This window comes from Hordeum vulgare, chromosome 4H (assembly GCF_904849725.1).
Source record: "Hordeum vulgare subsp. vulgare chromosome 4H, MorexV3_pseudomolecules_assembly, whole genome shotgun sequence".
In the NCBI taxonomy this organism is placed as follows: Eukaryota; Viridiplantae; Streptophyta; class Magnoliopsida; order Poales; family Poaceae; genus Hordeum; species Hordeum vulgare.
Window position 1 is genome coordinate 610,186,868 of NC_058521.1, and position 17,892 is coordinate 610,204,759.

The 17,892-nt window shown below is 46.6% G+C and overlaps 1 protein-coding gene and 2 long non-coding RNA genes across 4 annotated transcripts; all 3 read left to right on the plus strand.

Moving 5' to 3' along the window:
- The first annotated feature begins 9,533 nt into the window (after nucleotides 1–9,533).
- Nucleotides 9,534–13,145, plus strand: LOC123450138. 2 transcript variants are annotated; one of them, XR_006632073.1, is made up of 3 exons: nucleotides 9,596–9,886; nucleotides 9,981–12,476; nucleotides 12,602–13,145. It is a non-coding gene; the product is annotated as an uncharacterized LOC123450138 (long non-coding RNA). The 2 variants fall into 2 exon arrangements; XR_006632072.1 differs by lacking the exon at nucleotides 12,602–13,145 and having other exon boundaries at nucleotides 9,534–9,886; nucleotides 9,981–10,492.
- A 1,350-nt stretch (nucleotides 13,146–14,495) lies between these two features.
- On the plus strand, nucleotides 14,496–15,473 carry LOC123447627 (PRA1 family protein B2-like). The gene has a single exon (XM_045124234.1). It carries the CDS (start codon nucleotides 14,537–14,539, stop codon nucleotides 15,161–15,163), a length of 627 nt encoding a protein of 208 aa, XP_044980169.1. The 5' UTR covers nucleotides 14,496–14,536; the 3' UTR covers nucleotides 15,164–15,473.
- A 780-nt stretch (nucleotides 15,474–16,253) lies between these two features.
- On the plus strand, nucleotides 16,254–16,809 carry LOC123447628. Its single transcript, XR_006631524.1, has 2 exons — nucleotides 16,254–16,295; nucleotides 16,388–16,809. It is a non-coding gene; the product is annotated as an uncharacterized LOC123447628 (long non-coding RNA).
- The last annotated feature ends 1,083 nt before the right edge of the window (nucleotides 16,810–17,892 follow it).

Sequence of the window (17,892 nt, forward strand, 5' to 3'; positions counted from 1 at the left end):
GGCATGAATTTTGTGTTCTTTTCTCATTGATCCAAAACAATAGATGATTATCTGGCACTTTAATGTAAGTTTGACGGAACACCTAGTGCAATATAGTGTGACACTGGATCTATAATTCTAGTAGCATATATAATAAGTATGCAAATTCTGCATGATATGAATATTATTAGATTTCTACCGGGTGTGAGAAGAATTAAAGAAATCCGGTGTCCTGGAATATGGAGTTGAGCCATCTACGCATGGTATCCACTCCCTTCGCACGGAATTAGTTGTCTCTCAAAAGGAAGTGTCTAGCCCCGTTAGTGGAATGATTTAGAGAAAATTGCCACTATACCACTAATGAAAACCGCAAGTGTCAAAATACCACTATAAAAAACCAAAGTGCCAAAATAACACTGCTCTCTTAGTTTTTCAGACCAGAATAACACTTCCGTTAGATGTCAAACATATTCTGTTAGTCAAACCGTTAGCATCTGTCAGTTTTTTTGGGTATTTCCAAAATGCCCCTGATCTCTCAACCTAGTCCCGTATTCCCCATCTCCCGGTCTCTATCCATGGCGTGCGTCCGCTCGCCCCGCCGCCCTCCCGCTCGCTCCGCCGCCCTCCCCTAGCTTCGCCCCCGACGACGCCGCCCTCCCGCTCGCCCCCGACGACGCCGCCCTCCCGCTCGCCCCCGACGAGGCCGCCCTCCGCTCGCCCCCGACGAGGCCGTCCTCCCGCTCGACCAGGCCCTCCGCTCGCCCCCGACGAGGCCGCCCTCCCGCTCTCCAGGGTCCCGACGCCGCCCTCCCGCTCGCCCCTCGACCAGGCCCTCGACGGCCTTGCTGCTGGCCCTCCCGCTCGCCCCTCGACCAGGCCAGCGACGGCCTTGCTGCTGGCCCTCTGGGTGAATATCTGATGCTTTAAATCTGATGTTTTTATTCTAAATGATGATCCTCTGTTTCCATTTTTAGATTCGATGGGCGTTTCAAAGTAGAAATAGATGTTCAATCTTACTTGACGGTTGTAGACGGCAGAAAAGTGTATACAAGGGGCAGAACATGGAATTTTCTGGCTGGTCGGGGCTTGTCCATTGCGCGGATAAAGGAGGTTGTGGAGGGGAGGTACACATGGTCTGCTGATCAGAGAATGGTCATTTGGTATGGATCCGGAGGTAACACCGTCCCATTGATCTCTGAATCAGAGATAGCTCAATTGTTTGACATATGTTCTAACACAAAAATAGTAAGGTTCGGTGTGACCATTGAGAGTAAACAACAACAGAATGAACCAGCCCATGTTATGACCGAGGAGATGGATGATCAGCCAGTTCACGCTCCATTCTTTGCTTGGCCTAAGCAAGCCTATGAAGGGGAGTACGAGGATGATGAGCCTGTGGGATGCAACGAGGAGAGCACCTATTTGCATGAGGAGAATGTTGAGTCAAAGGAGAATGCTGAGCCACAAAAGAATGTCGAGCCAAAGGCTGCAAGAGTTCCATTGGGAACACTGGATGTGGACAACTCTTATGATCCACAACATGTGCGAGGGGATGATGAGGCTTTACTTGCGAACAATATGGCTCCTACTTATATCCATGATAAAAACAATCCTCGAATTGAAGTAGGAGCCACATTTCCTAACTCTAAAGCATTTAAAGTTGCTTTGAGACAATTAGCAATTAGAGAAGATTGGTCCTTTGGCACGCAGTATAGTGACCCTCAAAGATTTAGGGCTAATTGCACTGATGAGGATTGCCCATGGAGGATACATGCCTCAAAATTACCTAACACAAAAACTTTCATGGTATTGTATAGGAGCTCTCATTGTATAGTGACCCTCAAAGATTTAGAGCTTATGTTATTGTTGATTTCTTTCTTTTTACTGTTGTTTATTTGGCACTTATGTTTCTTAATGTTATTGTAGGTAAAAAAACTCCCTTTTGGCCATACTTGTGGGAGTACCAATTGCAGCAAAGGAATGGCAAATAGAGATTGGCTTGCTGATAAAGGGAATGCTACACTTGAGGAGAATCCCACGGTGAGTGCAAAACAACTTAGAGAAACTTTGCAAAAGGAGTATGATATTAAGCTTCAGTACACCGATGTTTGGAAAGGAAGAGCTCGTGCAAAGGATCAATTGGAAGGTACATATAAGGAGAATTTCAAGCAATTGTGGAACTTTAGAGCCGAATTGTTGGCAACCAATCCTGGAAGTATATTTGAGATAGACATAAAAACAACTACCAACAAAAGGAGTGACGTTGTGCATGTTTTCAATAGGTTGTTCATTGCCTTCAAGCCATGCATTGATGGGTTCTTGGCAGGGTGTAGACCATATTTGGGGGTTGATGCAACATTTCTTAGTGGGAAATATACCGGACAATTGGCAGCCGCAATTGGTGTGGATGGGCATAGTTGGATGTTTCCGGTAGCATTTGGAATATTTGAGAAAGAAAATACAGAAAATTGGGTATGGTTCATGGAGCAGCTGAAATTGGCTGTTGGAGAGCCACAAGGGCTTGTAATCCATACAGATGCATGTAAGGGGTTGGAGAATGCCATTTCTAAGGTCTACCCAAATTGTGAACATAGAGAATGCATGATGCATCTAATGCTTAACTTCAAGAAAAAGTTCAAAGGTGACATACTAGATAATATGTGGCCTGCAGCTTGGACCTATAAAGTAGAGAAGCATGCATCTAGGATGGCAGAAATACAAGCACAAAGTGTTGAAGCAATAGCCTATTTGAATATGCATCACAACCGTGTGTGGACAAGAAGCAAATTTTCAGCAATGACAAAAGTTGAGTATGTCTGCAATAATTTGGCAGAGGTCTTCAATAATTGGATTAAGGACATGAAGCAACTTGCACTTGTTGAGATTTTGGACAACCTGAGGGAAATGATAATGAAATTGTTCAAGAAAAGGAGAGCCGTTGCCGAAACGCTGCTAGGTTACATACTACCTAGTGTGATAAAGGAGTTGAATTTGAAAAGCAAGGGGCTGCACTATTTGGAAGCAAGGGCATCACCAAATATAGCTGAGATTTCAGGAAATGGATGGAGGCACACCGTTAACTTGGAGAAAAACGAGTGCTCTTGTAGAAGATGGCAGATTTGTGGTAAGTCATGCACACATGCTCTTCGGTTCATATTCTCCAAAAAAGCCAAGCTAGAGGATTATATTGATGAGTGCTTCTCAGTGGCAAGGTTCAAAGCGGCATATGAGGGAATTCTCATGCCAATTAGGGGTAGGTCCCAATGGCCCAAGGTAAATCCTGGATTTGATATGATCCCTCCCAAGCTTACCAAGAGTGCTGGACGTCCAAGAACTAGGAGGATAAAGAATTACACTGAAGGTGGAACTGGCAGAAAACACAAATGCAAAAGGTGTGGAGCATTAGGTCATCTTCGAAAGACATGCAAGGAGCCAGAGATTGAAAGTGACGCGGACCGAGATGCTACTCCTCCACGGTAATTATTTCATGAGTCGAAATTTCTTTCACTTGCTGCCAAATGTCTTGCATATTAATTGTATTGAACTGTAGGAAAAAATCAAAGGTTGAAGCAAGCATCACAACTACTTCTTCTCCTAAGACACCAACTAAGCAAGGTACTCAGCTTGGTAGTCCTACAAGTCCAATGACAAGGCAAAGAGCAGCAGCTATTGCAATTGCTTCAACACCTCCTAGTGCATCTACAAGGAGCAAAATTGCTGCTCCTAGCCCTCTTCTGTGAGTTCAGTTCATTTGATTGTGAGAAGCATGATTTTTCTGTGAAAACATTCGGATTCCAAATTGCCTTCATCCTGATCTTTACTTTGTTTTCTCTCAAAACAGCAATGCCATGTGAAGGAGGATATCAGGAAGCTTTTGGATGTTGACCGTCCTAGATTATAACTTGTAGTAGATTAATTAGATGTTATGTAATCGGAGTCAGTACTAAGACTGTTTGCAACCGTGTATGCATGCATAGTAGGCACAATGGTGTACAGGAGGTGCTCTTTTGGTATGCTATACTGTGTCGTGACTTATATGAACCATTTTGTGTCTGTTTTCTATGTTGAAGAGGTAAGGGCATTCAAGTCTTTTTCAGATGATGTTAGTCTCAGTTATGAACCAGTGCTATTTTGGCAAGTTGGCTTTTACTAGTGGTATTTTGGCATGTTTGGTTTTGACTAGTGGTAGTTTGGCTATTGGCTCAATGATTTATGGAGAAGGCTACTCTGGATCAAGAAAATGGGAAGGCAGGAAAAATGAATTAGAATAAGGAATTGATAGACTAAAGACCAAGACAAATGCGGGTAACAAAAGAAACAAAAGGATTATGAGAATAAGGAATGCGTGAAACATGAAAATGTGTATGAACAAAGTGTATATTTAGGGCTATCTTACTAGGGCACTATCGTGATGCCACAATTGGATGCGGTCAAAATGAAAACAACTAAATTTTCTTCCTTGTAACGAGAAGAACGTAGCAAAATCACGGCTAAGAGGCACATGGAGGTAGTGGAGAAAAACGGACAAAGACAAGAAGAGGAAGGACGGAAGAAACAAGAAGAGAAGGAAGATAAGGAACATGAAGAAGAGGAGCAACTAATTTGTACTGAAAAAGATCAAAGGCTAAAATTTACACAAGAACAAAAGGAAGGACGAGAGAAACACAGAGGAAGTTGTGCTCCCTTATTTGCACTCTTTATCTAGCATAAAAAGGGCAAAGAAAAAACATAAAAGTATTTGGTATCTTCGGAACCATGGAGTGTTCGGGATTTGCTAAAACACAAAGGTTCATAAGACAACGCAGGGTGTGTCAACGGCTGGTGTACGTGCTCGAGGCGCGGTATGGCAGCTGCGCGGTGGGCAAGACCTAGTGGTCGCTTGCGTCGCTGGGTTTGGGTTGGATCATTTTAGATCTGGTGCTCAGACGTCGTCGGGCAGCATGGGGTGGTGGTATTCGTCGTCGGCTAGGTCAGATCCTCCTAGATGTGGCACCCAGATAGATCTGCGCCGGAGGCTTTCCTCAATCTTCCTTGTTGGCAGGTTGAGCCCCATGGCACTTTATTCTCCGTAGGTTTCAGTTCATGGCTCGTTGTCAGATCCGGAGCAGACAGATGTTGGTTGTATAGGATGGGAACCGGAGGAAACTTATGTTCGCTATCTCGGTCCGGCATCTGTGACGACCAGGACATCCTTATCGTCCTTAGAGTCGAAGCCGAGGTCCCTCCTATCCTCCTCCGACCCCCTTCTGGACGAAAGTCCAAAACCCGTCTTGGATTGGACGACAGCAGCGCCTTGCGCGTCGTACCCTCCATGGAGGGAGGCTTGGGTGTTCGGGGTGGAGTTTTTGTGGGTTGTGAGCTCCGCGTGGTGGCTCCAGCTGTGGAGGTTGGCGGGAGGAGCGGTGTTGTATCCACTGCCTCGACGTTGTCGGGTCTTGGCGGCTTGGTGCAACTGAGTCTCGGTGACAGAAGCGCCTGGATGGACTAGTCCGGGGCGGTGGCGCCGTCGTTGGACACCGTGGTGACTCCAATGGATGGCCGGACTAGAAAGGATGACGCATATCTCTTTCCTAGAGATGGGCCAGCGGTTCGATGATGGTGGTGGCTTCTAAAATGTGTGCATGTATTGGTTTGATGATGGTGGCTTCGGGTGGCCTTATTTATGTTCTTGCCTGATTTTTGTTGAATAATTAATAAAGATTGATGCATGCATTGATTGATGCAGATGTCGGGGGTTTAACCTGTTTTTCAAAAAAACTCACTCTGTACGAAATCACACAGCGGGAGTATATCTTTCATAATATTTTATGCGGATCAAAAACCCCTTAAGTTATTTGCTAGAGTTACTTAATTGTAGAATTTTCCATATCTTTTCAATAGGTACAGGTTCAGTCTGGTAAGCCTCCTCCCCGTTCCTCTCCTACCACTGCGGCCACGACCGCCTCCACTTTCAAGGTCAAGCCGATGATGGTGAAGATGGTGTTGGAGTGCGGCGGCGACATCTCGGCTTCCCACGAGGACATCCTCGCCAAATCCCCCTTCCTCGACGCCGGTAATGCTCCATCCGCCTTTGCCTCGCAGGCACGGCAGGACAAGGAGGAGGAGGAGGTCTTCGCCACCTCTCCTGACCACCCCAGCAAGACCCCATCACCAAGTGCAGCCTCCCATTCACCCCCACCCCCTCCCAGACCCAGTCGCCCATGCCTCCTCCCTCCGATGATGGCATCGCCAATCCTCGCCAGAAGCCAAATATCAGTGGGCTTGAAACAAAATCAGCGCTACAATGATCAGAATAGATATCACATGTGTTGATGAAAAGTTAGACGCCCCGACCCAGGTACATTTTTTGTACTGGATTATTTAAATTTTATAAAATGTTAGTGAAGTTAATAATTCATGAAACTCGACATGTTGTGTTATATTGACATGTATTGACCAGTTAAATTTGATAGTGTTGAATCGAATTTGGGATGTACACTATTTAGAAACTGATGCTTCAATTTGTTCCAACCGGATTAATCCAAGACAAAATCAGATGTTTCAATGCAAACTCGTAGAATTGGAGTTCCATTTTTAGATGGTAGATGCACGGTTGGATGTTCCCGTGTATAGATGATAACATTTGGCATTTTAGTTAGGCTGGTAATAATTAAATTCAAATATATGTCATTATATATATTGGTGTATTAGTGGTTGTGCATGCAGAACACGTGTCGCAGGAGGAACGTTACGGGCGTGTGAATACTTTGCAACACCACTATTTTTTAAATAATCCGGTCCACACTCTTTTGAGTGGTCGATCATTGGTATTCCACGTGTTTCAGAACCCCCTTCCCTCCCCCTCCCACACGACTCCGTAAGCACACAATGGCTGGCCACAACGACTCCTATCGTCAATGTTGCAGCGCTAGAATCTGTGCAGCCACCCTTGTGTGAATGGTGGACGAACCCCCTTCGCCACGACATGAATTCAGAGGTTGTGGCACCTCCTCCATAAGCAGTCGTCGCCTTGCACTACCAATGATCGGCTCGATCGATGCAGTCGGGCCTTCCTATCGCCGTCCGAGAGGCGGGTTGCTCGATGTCAGTGCCACCTCAACATCGAGCTTGTGCTTCGGTTATTGGGCGCTCCCGCCATCACCCGACCTTAGGTCAGTGATGACATCTCCGAGGCAGAATGTACGGTCAGCGAGCCAGCCAGGCAAAACATGCATGCGACGTCGTCCATCTACATGGCTCTTTGTCTCCTCCACCATCCTTGGGGGTGTCTACCATATAGACATCGTAGGTGGAGGTAGCCACCCACTTGTCGTTATTGGAGGTGACCAGGAGTGATATGCAATAGGACACATCGCCGGCATCTTCGTCCATGACATCTATCTCGTCGAAGGCCTAGTCCAATATGTCATTTAAGTCATCAACACTAGCGACTAGGTGGGTGGAGGCTGGGGAGAAGATTCATGTTTCTCCTGGTTTGCCTCCGATCTGATCGTAGACGGAGGTATGATCATCAAAAATTTCATGCCTCTAAATCTCATCGAACACCTCATTCAGTAGGGTAAGGTCGGCCTTGCCCACATCCTGACGATATGTGGGAATTACATGTAGTTTTCCCGAGGTGCCACCTGACGTAGCTTCGGGGCTTCTGTTGATTAGGCCTGATGTCTGGTCCTTTATTGCAGAGGTCAGGTCCGAGCTTGAAGCTCGAGCCGAGGCATGGCTTGATCCATGGCCATGATCCGAGATTGAATCTCTCATCGGGGCGGCTTCGCTTATAGGATCTACAGACTGGTCTAACATCCAACCCGAAAAAACCAAGCTCGCCACGAGAATCCGTGGCGTACTCCAAACTGCCAGACCTGATGATATGGCAGGGGGAGCAGTTCTCGACCTGGCCAAGGCGACCGACGAGTCGGTGTGTAGCACAAGGCTCCCAAAGGCAAAAGGCTCGTCGAGGGAAAAGGTACTCCCATAGTCGATGCCATCATTGATCCGAAGAAGATCCATTGAGCCTTTGCGACCACACAACGGGACATGTATGGGCTACCAATGTCTGTGCTAAAACTGACGGATCTATGATAGGGGGTCCCGAACTGGTGATCTTGACTAGATAGTAACAGAAAAAAATGGGACACGATAAAAATCCCTACATCATGTTTGTATTATATTGATTGTGGATAGGATACAAAGTACTAATGATCTACCTCAAGATCGTATGAATGAACTCTAGTCTAAAAACATTGCCTCTACAGACTAAACCCACCGGCTTATATAGACACTGGGTATCTAAGGTTACCAATATGTCTCCTACAAATAGGGATAACATGCTAATCATTCATATGTGCCTTAAAGTGTACACCAAATCTTCAGAGGATTTCATCTTGAGTATGGCCGAGGGTCAGGGCATGCATGACCCATTCTGTTGTCGGGGTATCCTCGGCCTGGCGCAACAATGGTGGGCTGGTGTGGTGCGCACCCTCTAATCCAAGTCACAGTCACATGAAACACGATCCTCGAGTGGGCACTCGGCATGTTGGTCGGTGCCAAGGTCGATGTGTATAGCTACGCCACGGTGTCCGAAATACACTATGTTTTCAAGCCCGAGCATAGAACAAAATCAAGCTCGAAGCCCGGAAGCCCAGGTCGGTGTTTTCTAGTCTAGACGCGTGTAAGCTTGGCCCGACGCCCGGCCCAAAATACAGAAAAAGCAAAGCCCGAGCTGAACTATCTTCCGGGCTGCAAAACAAGGCCCAAGCCCGGCCTAAACAACAAGCCCGACTTGGCCCTGCCCGGGTTTTTCAACCCAGTGTGTCCATGCCCGAATTTATCTAGAAGGCCTTTCGCACAAATCATTTTTCTTTATATGAGGTAGGAGTGAATGGAAAAAATCTTCATAAAATCTAGTACGATTAAATCATAACGGAAATTCGTATGAATTGCAATCCTAAAAGTCAAACGAGGAAGAAGGTGTTTCCGTCGACTACGAGACGCGAGTTGTACCGGCTAAGCATCTCGAGTGTGCCCATAAGAATAGGGTACGCGTGTGTGCGTACGTGCGTGTATGTGAGCATCTGCGATTACTACGGTGTAAAAATAAAAAGCAACCGACACAGGAAAAAAACACTATTAGGATTAGGATCCTTCGGAATTCGTTTGAAAATCCTTTGAATTTGAATGAAAGAGGCCTAACTTTTCTTTTCCCGAGAGGCAAGAGACATGGAGAGAAAGAGGGCTGACTGACCAAGTGTCGATCTGATTTCAACAGCTAGAGGTTCAGTCTCCGAGCATGGCCGCCTCCGCTTCCGAGGTCGGGCCGACGATGGCGAAGGTGGCGCTCGAGTGCGGCGGCGACATCTCGGCCTCCCAGGAGGACATCCTCGCCAGCTCCTCCTTCCTCGGCGCCGCCAACGCCCCCTCCCCCTCCCCCTCCGTCTCCGCCTCGCAGGCGCGGGAGGACGACGAGGACGGGGAGGAGGTCTTCGCCACCCCTCCCGAGCTCCCCCAGCAAGACTCCATCACCATGTGCAGCCTCCCCTTCACCCCCACCCCCTCCCCCTCCGCCACCCCCTCCGTACCCCAGTCACCCTCGCCTCCTTCCTCCGATGACGACGCCGCCGCCGCCAAACCTTGCCGGAAGCCTAGGGTTTGCACCAGGAAGGTCAGGGGCGCCAAGATCAGCACCCCGACCCCGACCCCGACCCCAACCCCGAGCCCCAAGCAGCAGCAACAGCCAGAGCAACCACCCCATGCCGTCGTCGATCCTCTCTACAGGGCGGTGCTCATGATCCCCACCGCCACCGCCGCCGCCACCACCACCACCAGCAAGCAGGATCCCTTGGAGGACTTCCTCGCGCTCGCCCGCCAGCGCGGCCTCATCTAGCCACCCACCCATACCCATTGCCGCCAGGTACAGAACAATGCAGGCAGCACTGGTAATTTCTCTTGTCCTGGATTTCACATTTCTGATCCCCACCAATCTCACCTGCATTTGGACATTTCAGTGCAGGGATGCATTCTGCGTTTGGACATGCAATGTCGTTGGAAAATGATACATTCTGTCACTCCGTGATGCTATCAAATGGACAAAGTCTCGTTGCGCCTTTTCCGTGATTGATAGGTGGATAACCATAAGAATTTTGACGATGGTGATTAGTTAGCGAGTTTCAGTCATGCTGTCAGTGTTTCTTATGCTTCGCCGTTTTGCTGTTCAGTGCCATGACCAAGCACCAGGATTCAGTCATGCCTACGAAGATATATGTAGTTGGATAGGTTACAGCAATTCGACACTTTGTGTGTCTCTTAACCATTTTGCAACTCCACTGCTTCTGATGTGCGCTGGTTCTCTACTCGCAATTCTGCAGTCCTGCACACCTAAAAATATTAGCTTGTTTCAGCTGTCAGTGTATGGCCACTGCTATTTTTATGCAAATAATTTGGCCACACATTTGCGGTGTTTATCTTGCTGCACAATGCACTGAATTGCTAATATAACATACTTCCCATTGAGCATCAACCATGGCCTGATTAAAATTGATGTACAATTGTACATATTTCACATATATTCACAATCTTTTTGTCCACCGTGTAAAGCTGTTCATGGTTAAAAGGGGAAATGGATGCATTATTTATGGTGTTCAACTTGGCCTTTGGTTCTGCCAATATCAAGAGCACCGCATTCACGGTCAAAAGAGGGGAGGGGGGAATACAGTACCAGCGAGTGACACCCTTTTGATTGTTGAATGGCTCGTCGCCTTTAGTTTCTTCGCCTATTTACTGAATTCGTTTGATAGATCTTCAGGACCGTCAGTGCTAGGTTGATCGATGGTGAAATTTATAACACTGAAACAAATGAACCTTTGCATACTTAACCTGTCATCATCACAATGTCTGTTTTCTCTTTGGTTGTCGCGCCTTGCGCCTTTCTGCCGTACCTGTAGCTCTTTTTGACACACCATGGTTGGATTGTATGGCAAAAGTAGACATCGTTCAACCAAATCTCCGCAACAGGGAGCGAATGTTCTGTTCTGTTCTGGTTTTTACCTTGCTGTATGAAATAATCAATCTGGGCATTGTTCTTGAGGCGTCGTCGTCTCTGCCTGAGTATCTGGCACTCACCTAAGCATGTACTAACCTGTTTTGTTTATTTTTGTTTTTTGTTTCTGGAGACTTTTGGGTTGACCTCCATGCGGCTTCTGTTGATGCTTCATGGGAGATAAATCTGAGCATGTGCTTTCTCCAGGGATTGTTTTGCTGGGCACAGTCAGCCACCATGTATAGCCACTGCTTCTTCTGTTCAAATACTCTGGTCACGCCACGCACACCATCATCTGGGGTGTTTGTCTTGCTGCACGATGCACTAAATTGCGAAACACACTTCCAATCTTGCATGAACCAGGCCCTGATTCAAACTGATGTGCATACCACTTTACATGTATTCACAATCTTCTTGTCCACTGTCTTAATCTGCTCATGCTTAAAAAAGGAGAACTACATTATTTGTGGTGTTTAACTTTGCCTTTGCAGTCATAAAGGAAAGGTGAAAAGCTCAAGAGAACTAACCACCTACTTCGCTCTTTTGATTGCTGAATGGCTGTTGCCTTTAGTTTTTTTCGTCTATTCCACCGAATTTGTTTGATAGGATCTTGCGAACCATCAGTGCTTGGTTGACCGATGGTGAAATTTATAAAACACTGAAGCAAATGAACCTGGCATACTTAATCGGTCAACATCACAATGTTTTTTTTTTAAATGGTTGTTGTGCGTTCTGTTTTTTGTTTCTGGAGCTGTTGTTGTGCGTTATGCTTAATCTATCTTATGAAGCTGTTTTTTTACAAAAAATCGGTAAGCATGCGTTCTGCTCATGGGAAGCTACTTAATCGGTAAGCTGTTTTTGTTTTGTTTCTGGAGGCCGTTCGGTTATCCTCCATGTGGCTTCTGCTCATGCTCCATGTATCTTTACTTGCTTATTATGGTCGGCATGTGCTTTTTCCTGGGATTGTTTCGTTGGGCACAGCCAGCCACCATTGTTTCCTGGAATTCAGCTGAGATGTCGCTTCCGGCCTCCGTGGGAATTGTGACCGGGCTGCCCACAACTTTGGGGGAGCTGTGATCCTATACTACTATTATCTTGAAGTACAAGTATCACGGATAACCAGTTTATTTATTTATTGATCTGGAAGGTCGTGTGATAATAATATTTGAGACCTTATCTCGAGTCTTGCTGCTCTCATGTAGGTTTTTCTTTGCAAATGGGTGAGCATCACGCTCCCGTTGTCCGTCGTCGTTGAAGCTCTACTCTCAAGCTTCTCTTTTTCTTATATTTTGATAACGAGTTACCCAGGTAAATCACGAAGCGTTTGTTTACTGATGCTGCTGCTCTCTTAAATGAACCAGCTTTTGGATTTTCAGCTTACTGATACCAGATATTAAGCAAATCAAGTGCAAGTACTAATCTGATTTTGTTTGTGGAGACTCTTCAGTTGTCCAGCTGATTTCTGGTAATGGTTGGCATGTTTTAGCTGGCATTATGCCGAGTTAACATAAATCCGAGCATGTGCTTTCTCCTGGGATTGTTTTGCTCGGCACGGTCACCACCATTGACTCTCTACTAACTATTGCCCAGAATTCGAGAATTGGATTGGGAATTGCCCGGAAGTTTGGGGACGCTGTGATAAGATAACCAATTTATTTTATCTGGAAGAACGTGTAATAACATTGGACTGGATTCTCGGGCCTTGTTGTTTTCTTAGACTTTGGTCTTTGTGATGGTGTGGTGAGCGACGACTCTCCAGAATTTTCTGATATTTTTAGTCCTCAAGCAGTCTTTTGTTTTTCAACTTACTGACGAAGGTGAGTGGATATGAGTACATAAATTACAAGCACAAGTAAAATTTACTCAAGAACCTCTACATATATGTAACCTAAGAGCCCGTAAAATCTTGCAGCCCGTAAAATTCCGACGAGTATATGGGTTTGGACAGATCAGATTAGACCCCGTGTACTTGGGCTAGCCCATAAAGTTTTTATAGTGGTCCGGAAACATACCCCCCCGGTAGTATATATCCGGGCCCGCAGCCGCAATACGGGTCGAAACCCTATGCCCCCGCCGACACGATTCCCCATTTCCCCCTTCAACTTCTCGTTGTCGGTGCCCAAAATTTGTTACCCCCACCCACCGATCCTCCATGATATGGGGCGGGATGTGGAGCTCCAGCCAGTGCGGTAGCGACGACCGCGAGCGGAGGCGTTGTGAGGAAGCGCTCTGCCCTGCGGTACACCAACCATGGCCTTGAGTCGTCGGTGTCCCTCCTCCGTCGTGAGTCGGAGGAGTACGATCGCAGGCAGGCGCTCCTCCGTCGTGGGTTATCCTCCGGCTCTTCCATCGCTGGCAACTCCTCCGTCGGTGCATCGAGCTCATAGACGCACCTAACTTCACTCAAAACAGTGTCGGAGGATCTTCGGTCGCTTCGTGCGATGAAGAGGGAGGCGGAGCTGGAGCGGCGGGGAGTCATTGGGCCGAAGGATTACCTCCCTGATCCAGGGGCGAACGTCGTTGAGCTGGCCATGGCCGCGTGCTCGATGCAGGAGAGGGAGGAGGAGGAGGAGGACTGGCGTCGACAGGACCTCGAGATCGACCGGCTCTTGCTCGAGAAGGGGTTGGTGTAGGCACGGGACTTCGCCGCCAACCAAGAGGAATGACCGGTCATCACGAAGCAATGGGGCAAGGTCTACGTCGTCCTCGTCTCTAGCGACGAGGAGTGAGCTCCTCTGCCGATGCGTCGTCGCCACCGCAACCCCGCGTGCTTCGGTGAGCCAAATTTTGTATATCTGACGGTGGCGTGTGAATCCTATGTAACATATCTATATAGTAAGATTTTTGGTGATGATCAACTTCTATGATCTTGTTTCATTTCACGCGTGGATCTTTGTTTTTAAAATTTGCATATTTATATTCGCTTTCTATTCTGCCGTGGCTTTTTTCAGTATCTTTGTTTGTATTTATATTGCATATTTATATTTTTTAAAAAAATAATTTTTTTTACGCCAACTCGCGTATTATGGTGTCGGTGGCAAAAGCGTTTAAAACAGTTGATAATGTATAACAAAAAAAAATGACTTTCATAGCAAGAGAACGTACATTTAGCTAGTAGATACTCCCTCCGTTCCTAAGTATAAGTCTTTTAAGAAATTTCAGTAAGAGTCTACATACGAAGCAAAATGAATGAATCTACACTTGATATTACGTCTATATAGATCCGTATGTAGTCCACTAATGAAACCTCTAAAAAGACTCATATTTAGGAACAGATGGAGCAGAAAATACTAAATTAAATGCTTGTGAGGGCATCTGACTCAGATGGAGTTGAAATTTCTTTTGCTGAAAAGTAAAGAGAAGAATTGTATTGCATTTTTGTTGAGGTTGGGACTGGGAGAGGGTCGGCCTCGGCCTCGGCCTAGATCCAAGGCCAAAGCGGACCAGACCAAGACCCACACAGACAGACCCAGAGAGCGAAGGTGAGACGCGGATCTCGCCCGCCCGCCCGCCCGCCGGCACCGGATGTCCGCCGACGGCCCCGGCGCGGTGCGCCGCGCGCTGGACAGGGCCTGCGCGAGCTTGCGCACCGGCCGGCGCGCGCTGACCCGCTTCGCGCCCCGCCCCTCGGCCTTCTCCCCGGCGCCCGACGCCGAGGCGGCGGCGGTCCGCGCCGTGCGCAACCTCCGCACCTTCCGCGTCCACTACGCCGTGATCCAGTGGGCGCTGCTGCTGGCCTCCCTCGCGCCCCGCCACCGCGCCTCCATGCTCTTCCTCATGGCCGCATCCAAGGGCCTGCTCCTCTACGGGGGCCTCCTCCGGGCCTTCCCCAACTCGGCGCTCCTACGCCGCCTCCTCGACCGCCGCCTCGTCGCCGCCGTCTTCGTCGTCCTCGTCGTCGCCGACCTCGCCGCCGCTCATGCCATACCCAACCTCCTCTTCGCCCTCGCCGCCGGCGCCCCCGTCGTCGTGCTCCACGCCGCGTTCCGCGTCCGCGACGACCTCGAGCCCGCCGCCTCCCCCGACAGCGCCGGAGGGGAGGAGGACAAGGACAAGGAGCGGACGGGGGTGGTGGTGGAGAAGAAGGAGGACGGCGACGTGGAGACAGGGCCGACCCGCCGCTCCGCCACGGCGGCCGCCGCCAAGTCCTAGAACTCCCTCCCGGGCAGCAAGATCTCCGCCGCCCATATACTACAAACACATCGCTAGACAGACAGACAGAGTGCTGGTATTTCCTGATCAAATTCCATTCTTTTCTGGGGAGATTTGGAGTAGAATGCAGCAGAATGGATCCAAATTCCTTGTCTCTTATCTTAATTATGGCTAGCATTTAGGATTTCCCGTTCCTTGTGTATACACAGATTTACTGCTGCTGCTACTACCGCAGCATTGTTACCCCATAGATCAAGCTAGTACTTGACTGACAAGAGAATCAATTCGGCATCATCTCATCCTTCCTGCATTATGTCACTCTGATTGTGATGAGCACTCTATAGCATTGCATTTGGTTTTACGACAGATCTGAGCTAGCACTTTGCCCCTCTGATAATGATAATCTGTACAACTAACTGTTACTCCATTTGATTTGCTGTTACCAGTATTCTTCTTACCTTAAAGAAAGGGAGGATTACAGATTCCATTATAGCCCCATACTTGTTCTTCTGTTATGGATTGAATGACACGGGATGTTTGGAAATTTAGAGATTGACAGAAAATGTAGGGCAATTCCATTTGGGACAGAACCAAGTCAAGAGAAAGGGAATTTGGGGTGGGAGAGAGGGTCGAGAATCATGTTCGAGAAGAAACATACTGAAACTAGAGCTGAGAGTGTGGATAATTAGTTAGGCAAAAGGCAAGAAGAGTTGAGACCACCTTCACCAGCTATCAGTTGGCCGCTATGAGAGCCCATGACGATCCTTTGCTCTCGATCCATTTGATGTTGTCTCTTACTACCAGCACTATTATTTTTGTGAAATGGATTTTACGGTCCATTGTATTGCACTGCCATACATCCATCCATGTAGTGGCGTTGCTGCCTGTCACCGAGTTTTTCGTTTTGTTACTCATGCAATGCAATGCAATGAGATGAAATGTGCAAGTATTTTTGGATGAACATCAATCAGAAGGAGGCAATCATTGATCCAGCTGGAGCAGAAGCAGGTCGGCAGCAAGAAAAGTTTGGTGAAGAAGGTCAAGGATGCCAGAAATGCGGGAGAGAAGAAAAGAAGAACTAAACCTGAAAGCAAAGCAAAGCAAAAGCAACAGAGGAGGAGGAGAAGAAGAGGTGAGGCCTCCACCGGTTGTTCACTGCCTCTGCTATGCTTGCCGGTGGGTACTAAAATACTAATGGCATGTGCTTGTGTTGTGTGTTGGCAGAAAGAGAAAGAAGAAGCATGTGAGTGTGAGTGCAACTGCTAGTAGGTAGTCTGCTGGTTGGTTGGGCAGTTGGTGTCATGGCTGTTAGGGCAAAGCTAAATCAGAGCTAATCAAAGCACAGAAGCAAGGAGAAGATGTAGCACTCCCCCGGTAAACAAATATAAGAGCGTTTAGATCGCTATAAAATGCTCTTATATTTCTTTACGAAGGGAGTAGCTGCTGGCACCTCTATGGGTGTGTTTGGAGCATTCTCAACCTGCACCTCTATGGGTGTGTTTGGAGCATTCTCAACCTGCACCTCTATGGGTGTGTTTGGAGCATTCTCAGCATGGTTGTTCTTCTCTGATACATGTAGACACGTTGAGTACATGTATTTGATGTTGTTTGGTAGTGATATATATGCTGAGACATGTTAAAGTTAAGAATCTGTTTGATAGCTTGCATCTCACACGTCGGGCGATACTGAAGCAACCAGTATTTTTAAATAAGTAAACAGAACATTCCAAAAATGTGATTTTTTAAAACACGGGAAAATATATTTTTTAATTAAACATTTTTGAAATTTCAAAGTTTTTTTTAAAAGTTTGAACGTTTTTGAAATTTAAACAAATTTCGAAAATCTGAATATTTTTTGAAAATCGAAATTTTAGAAAATCCAGACAGTTTTTGAAATTTTAAAATAATGTAAGTTTGTTCATTTTTTGAAAATTTATACAAATTTTAAAAATCGGGACATTTTTTGAAATCTTGAAAATTCTTGGTGTTCTGAACATTGTCTGAAAATTATTTTTTTTCTTAAAATTTTGAACATTTTTTAAAGCACATTGTCGTTTATTTCGCTCATGTATGCTGATCAGTGAACAGCTGTTAGAGTGTTCACTCTTCGTGCATGTTAAGAGAGTATTTGGGATGAGCTCATGCATGCTAAGGAGACCTCGTACAAGCTATCAAACATTAAAAAGTGCGTCGAGAAAAGAACTGTTGAGTTCATGCACCCTTCATGTACTCTACTAAACACACCTATTGTATACCAAGGATGCGGCTGACCAAGCACATGAAGCTACTTATGGATACGCACCTAGTATACATCCATCTACCTCGCGTGAATTAAAATTGCAATGCGAAAAGTTTGGATTGCCAATGCTTAAAATCAGAACGTTTGAGATTTATCATTCTTTTTAGAATTGCTCTACATGTTCCATTCAGATGCTGAAAGAGAATTACAAGCGGTTTGCTTGACGAAGCAACGGACCCCAGAGTAGAGAAAATCACACAAGCCCTTCATTCCACCCCTTCTTTTGAGAATTGCTCTACATGGCCTTCGTCGCATGCGTGGTTGGGGTAGCCCGCTGGCAACCCCTATACAACCTTCTTGTTTTGTACTCCTTCTGTTTATGAATATAAGTTTTATGAAGATCTTATTATAAACTACATACGAAATAAAATGAATGAATTTATACTCTAAATTATATATATACTTTACAGTGATTTTTTTTTAAAAACTT

Excerpts from the sequence above, each read along its gene's own strand:
- LOC123447627 (XM_045124234.1), top strand. The coding sequence starts at position 14,537 with ATGTCCGCCGACGGCCCCGGCGCGGTGCGCCGCGCGCTGGACAGGGCC.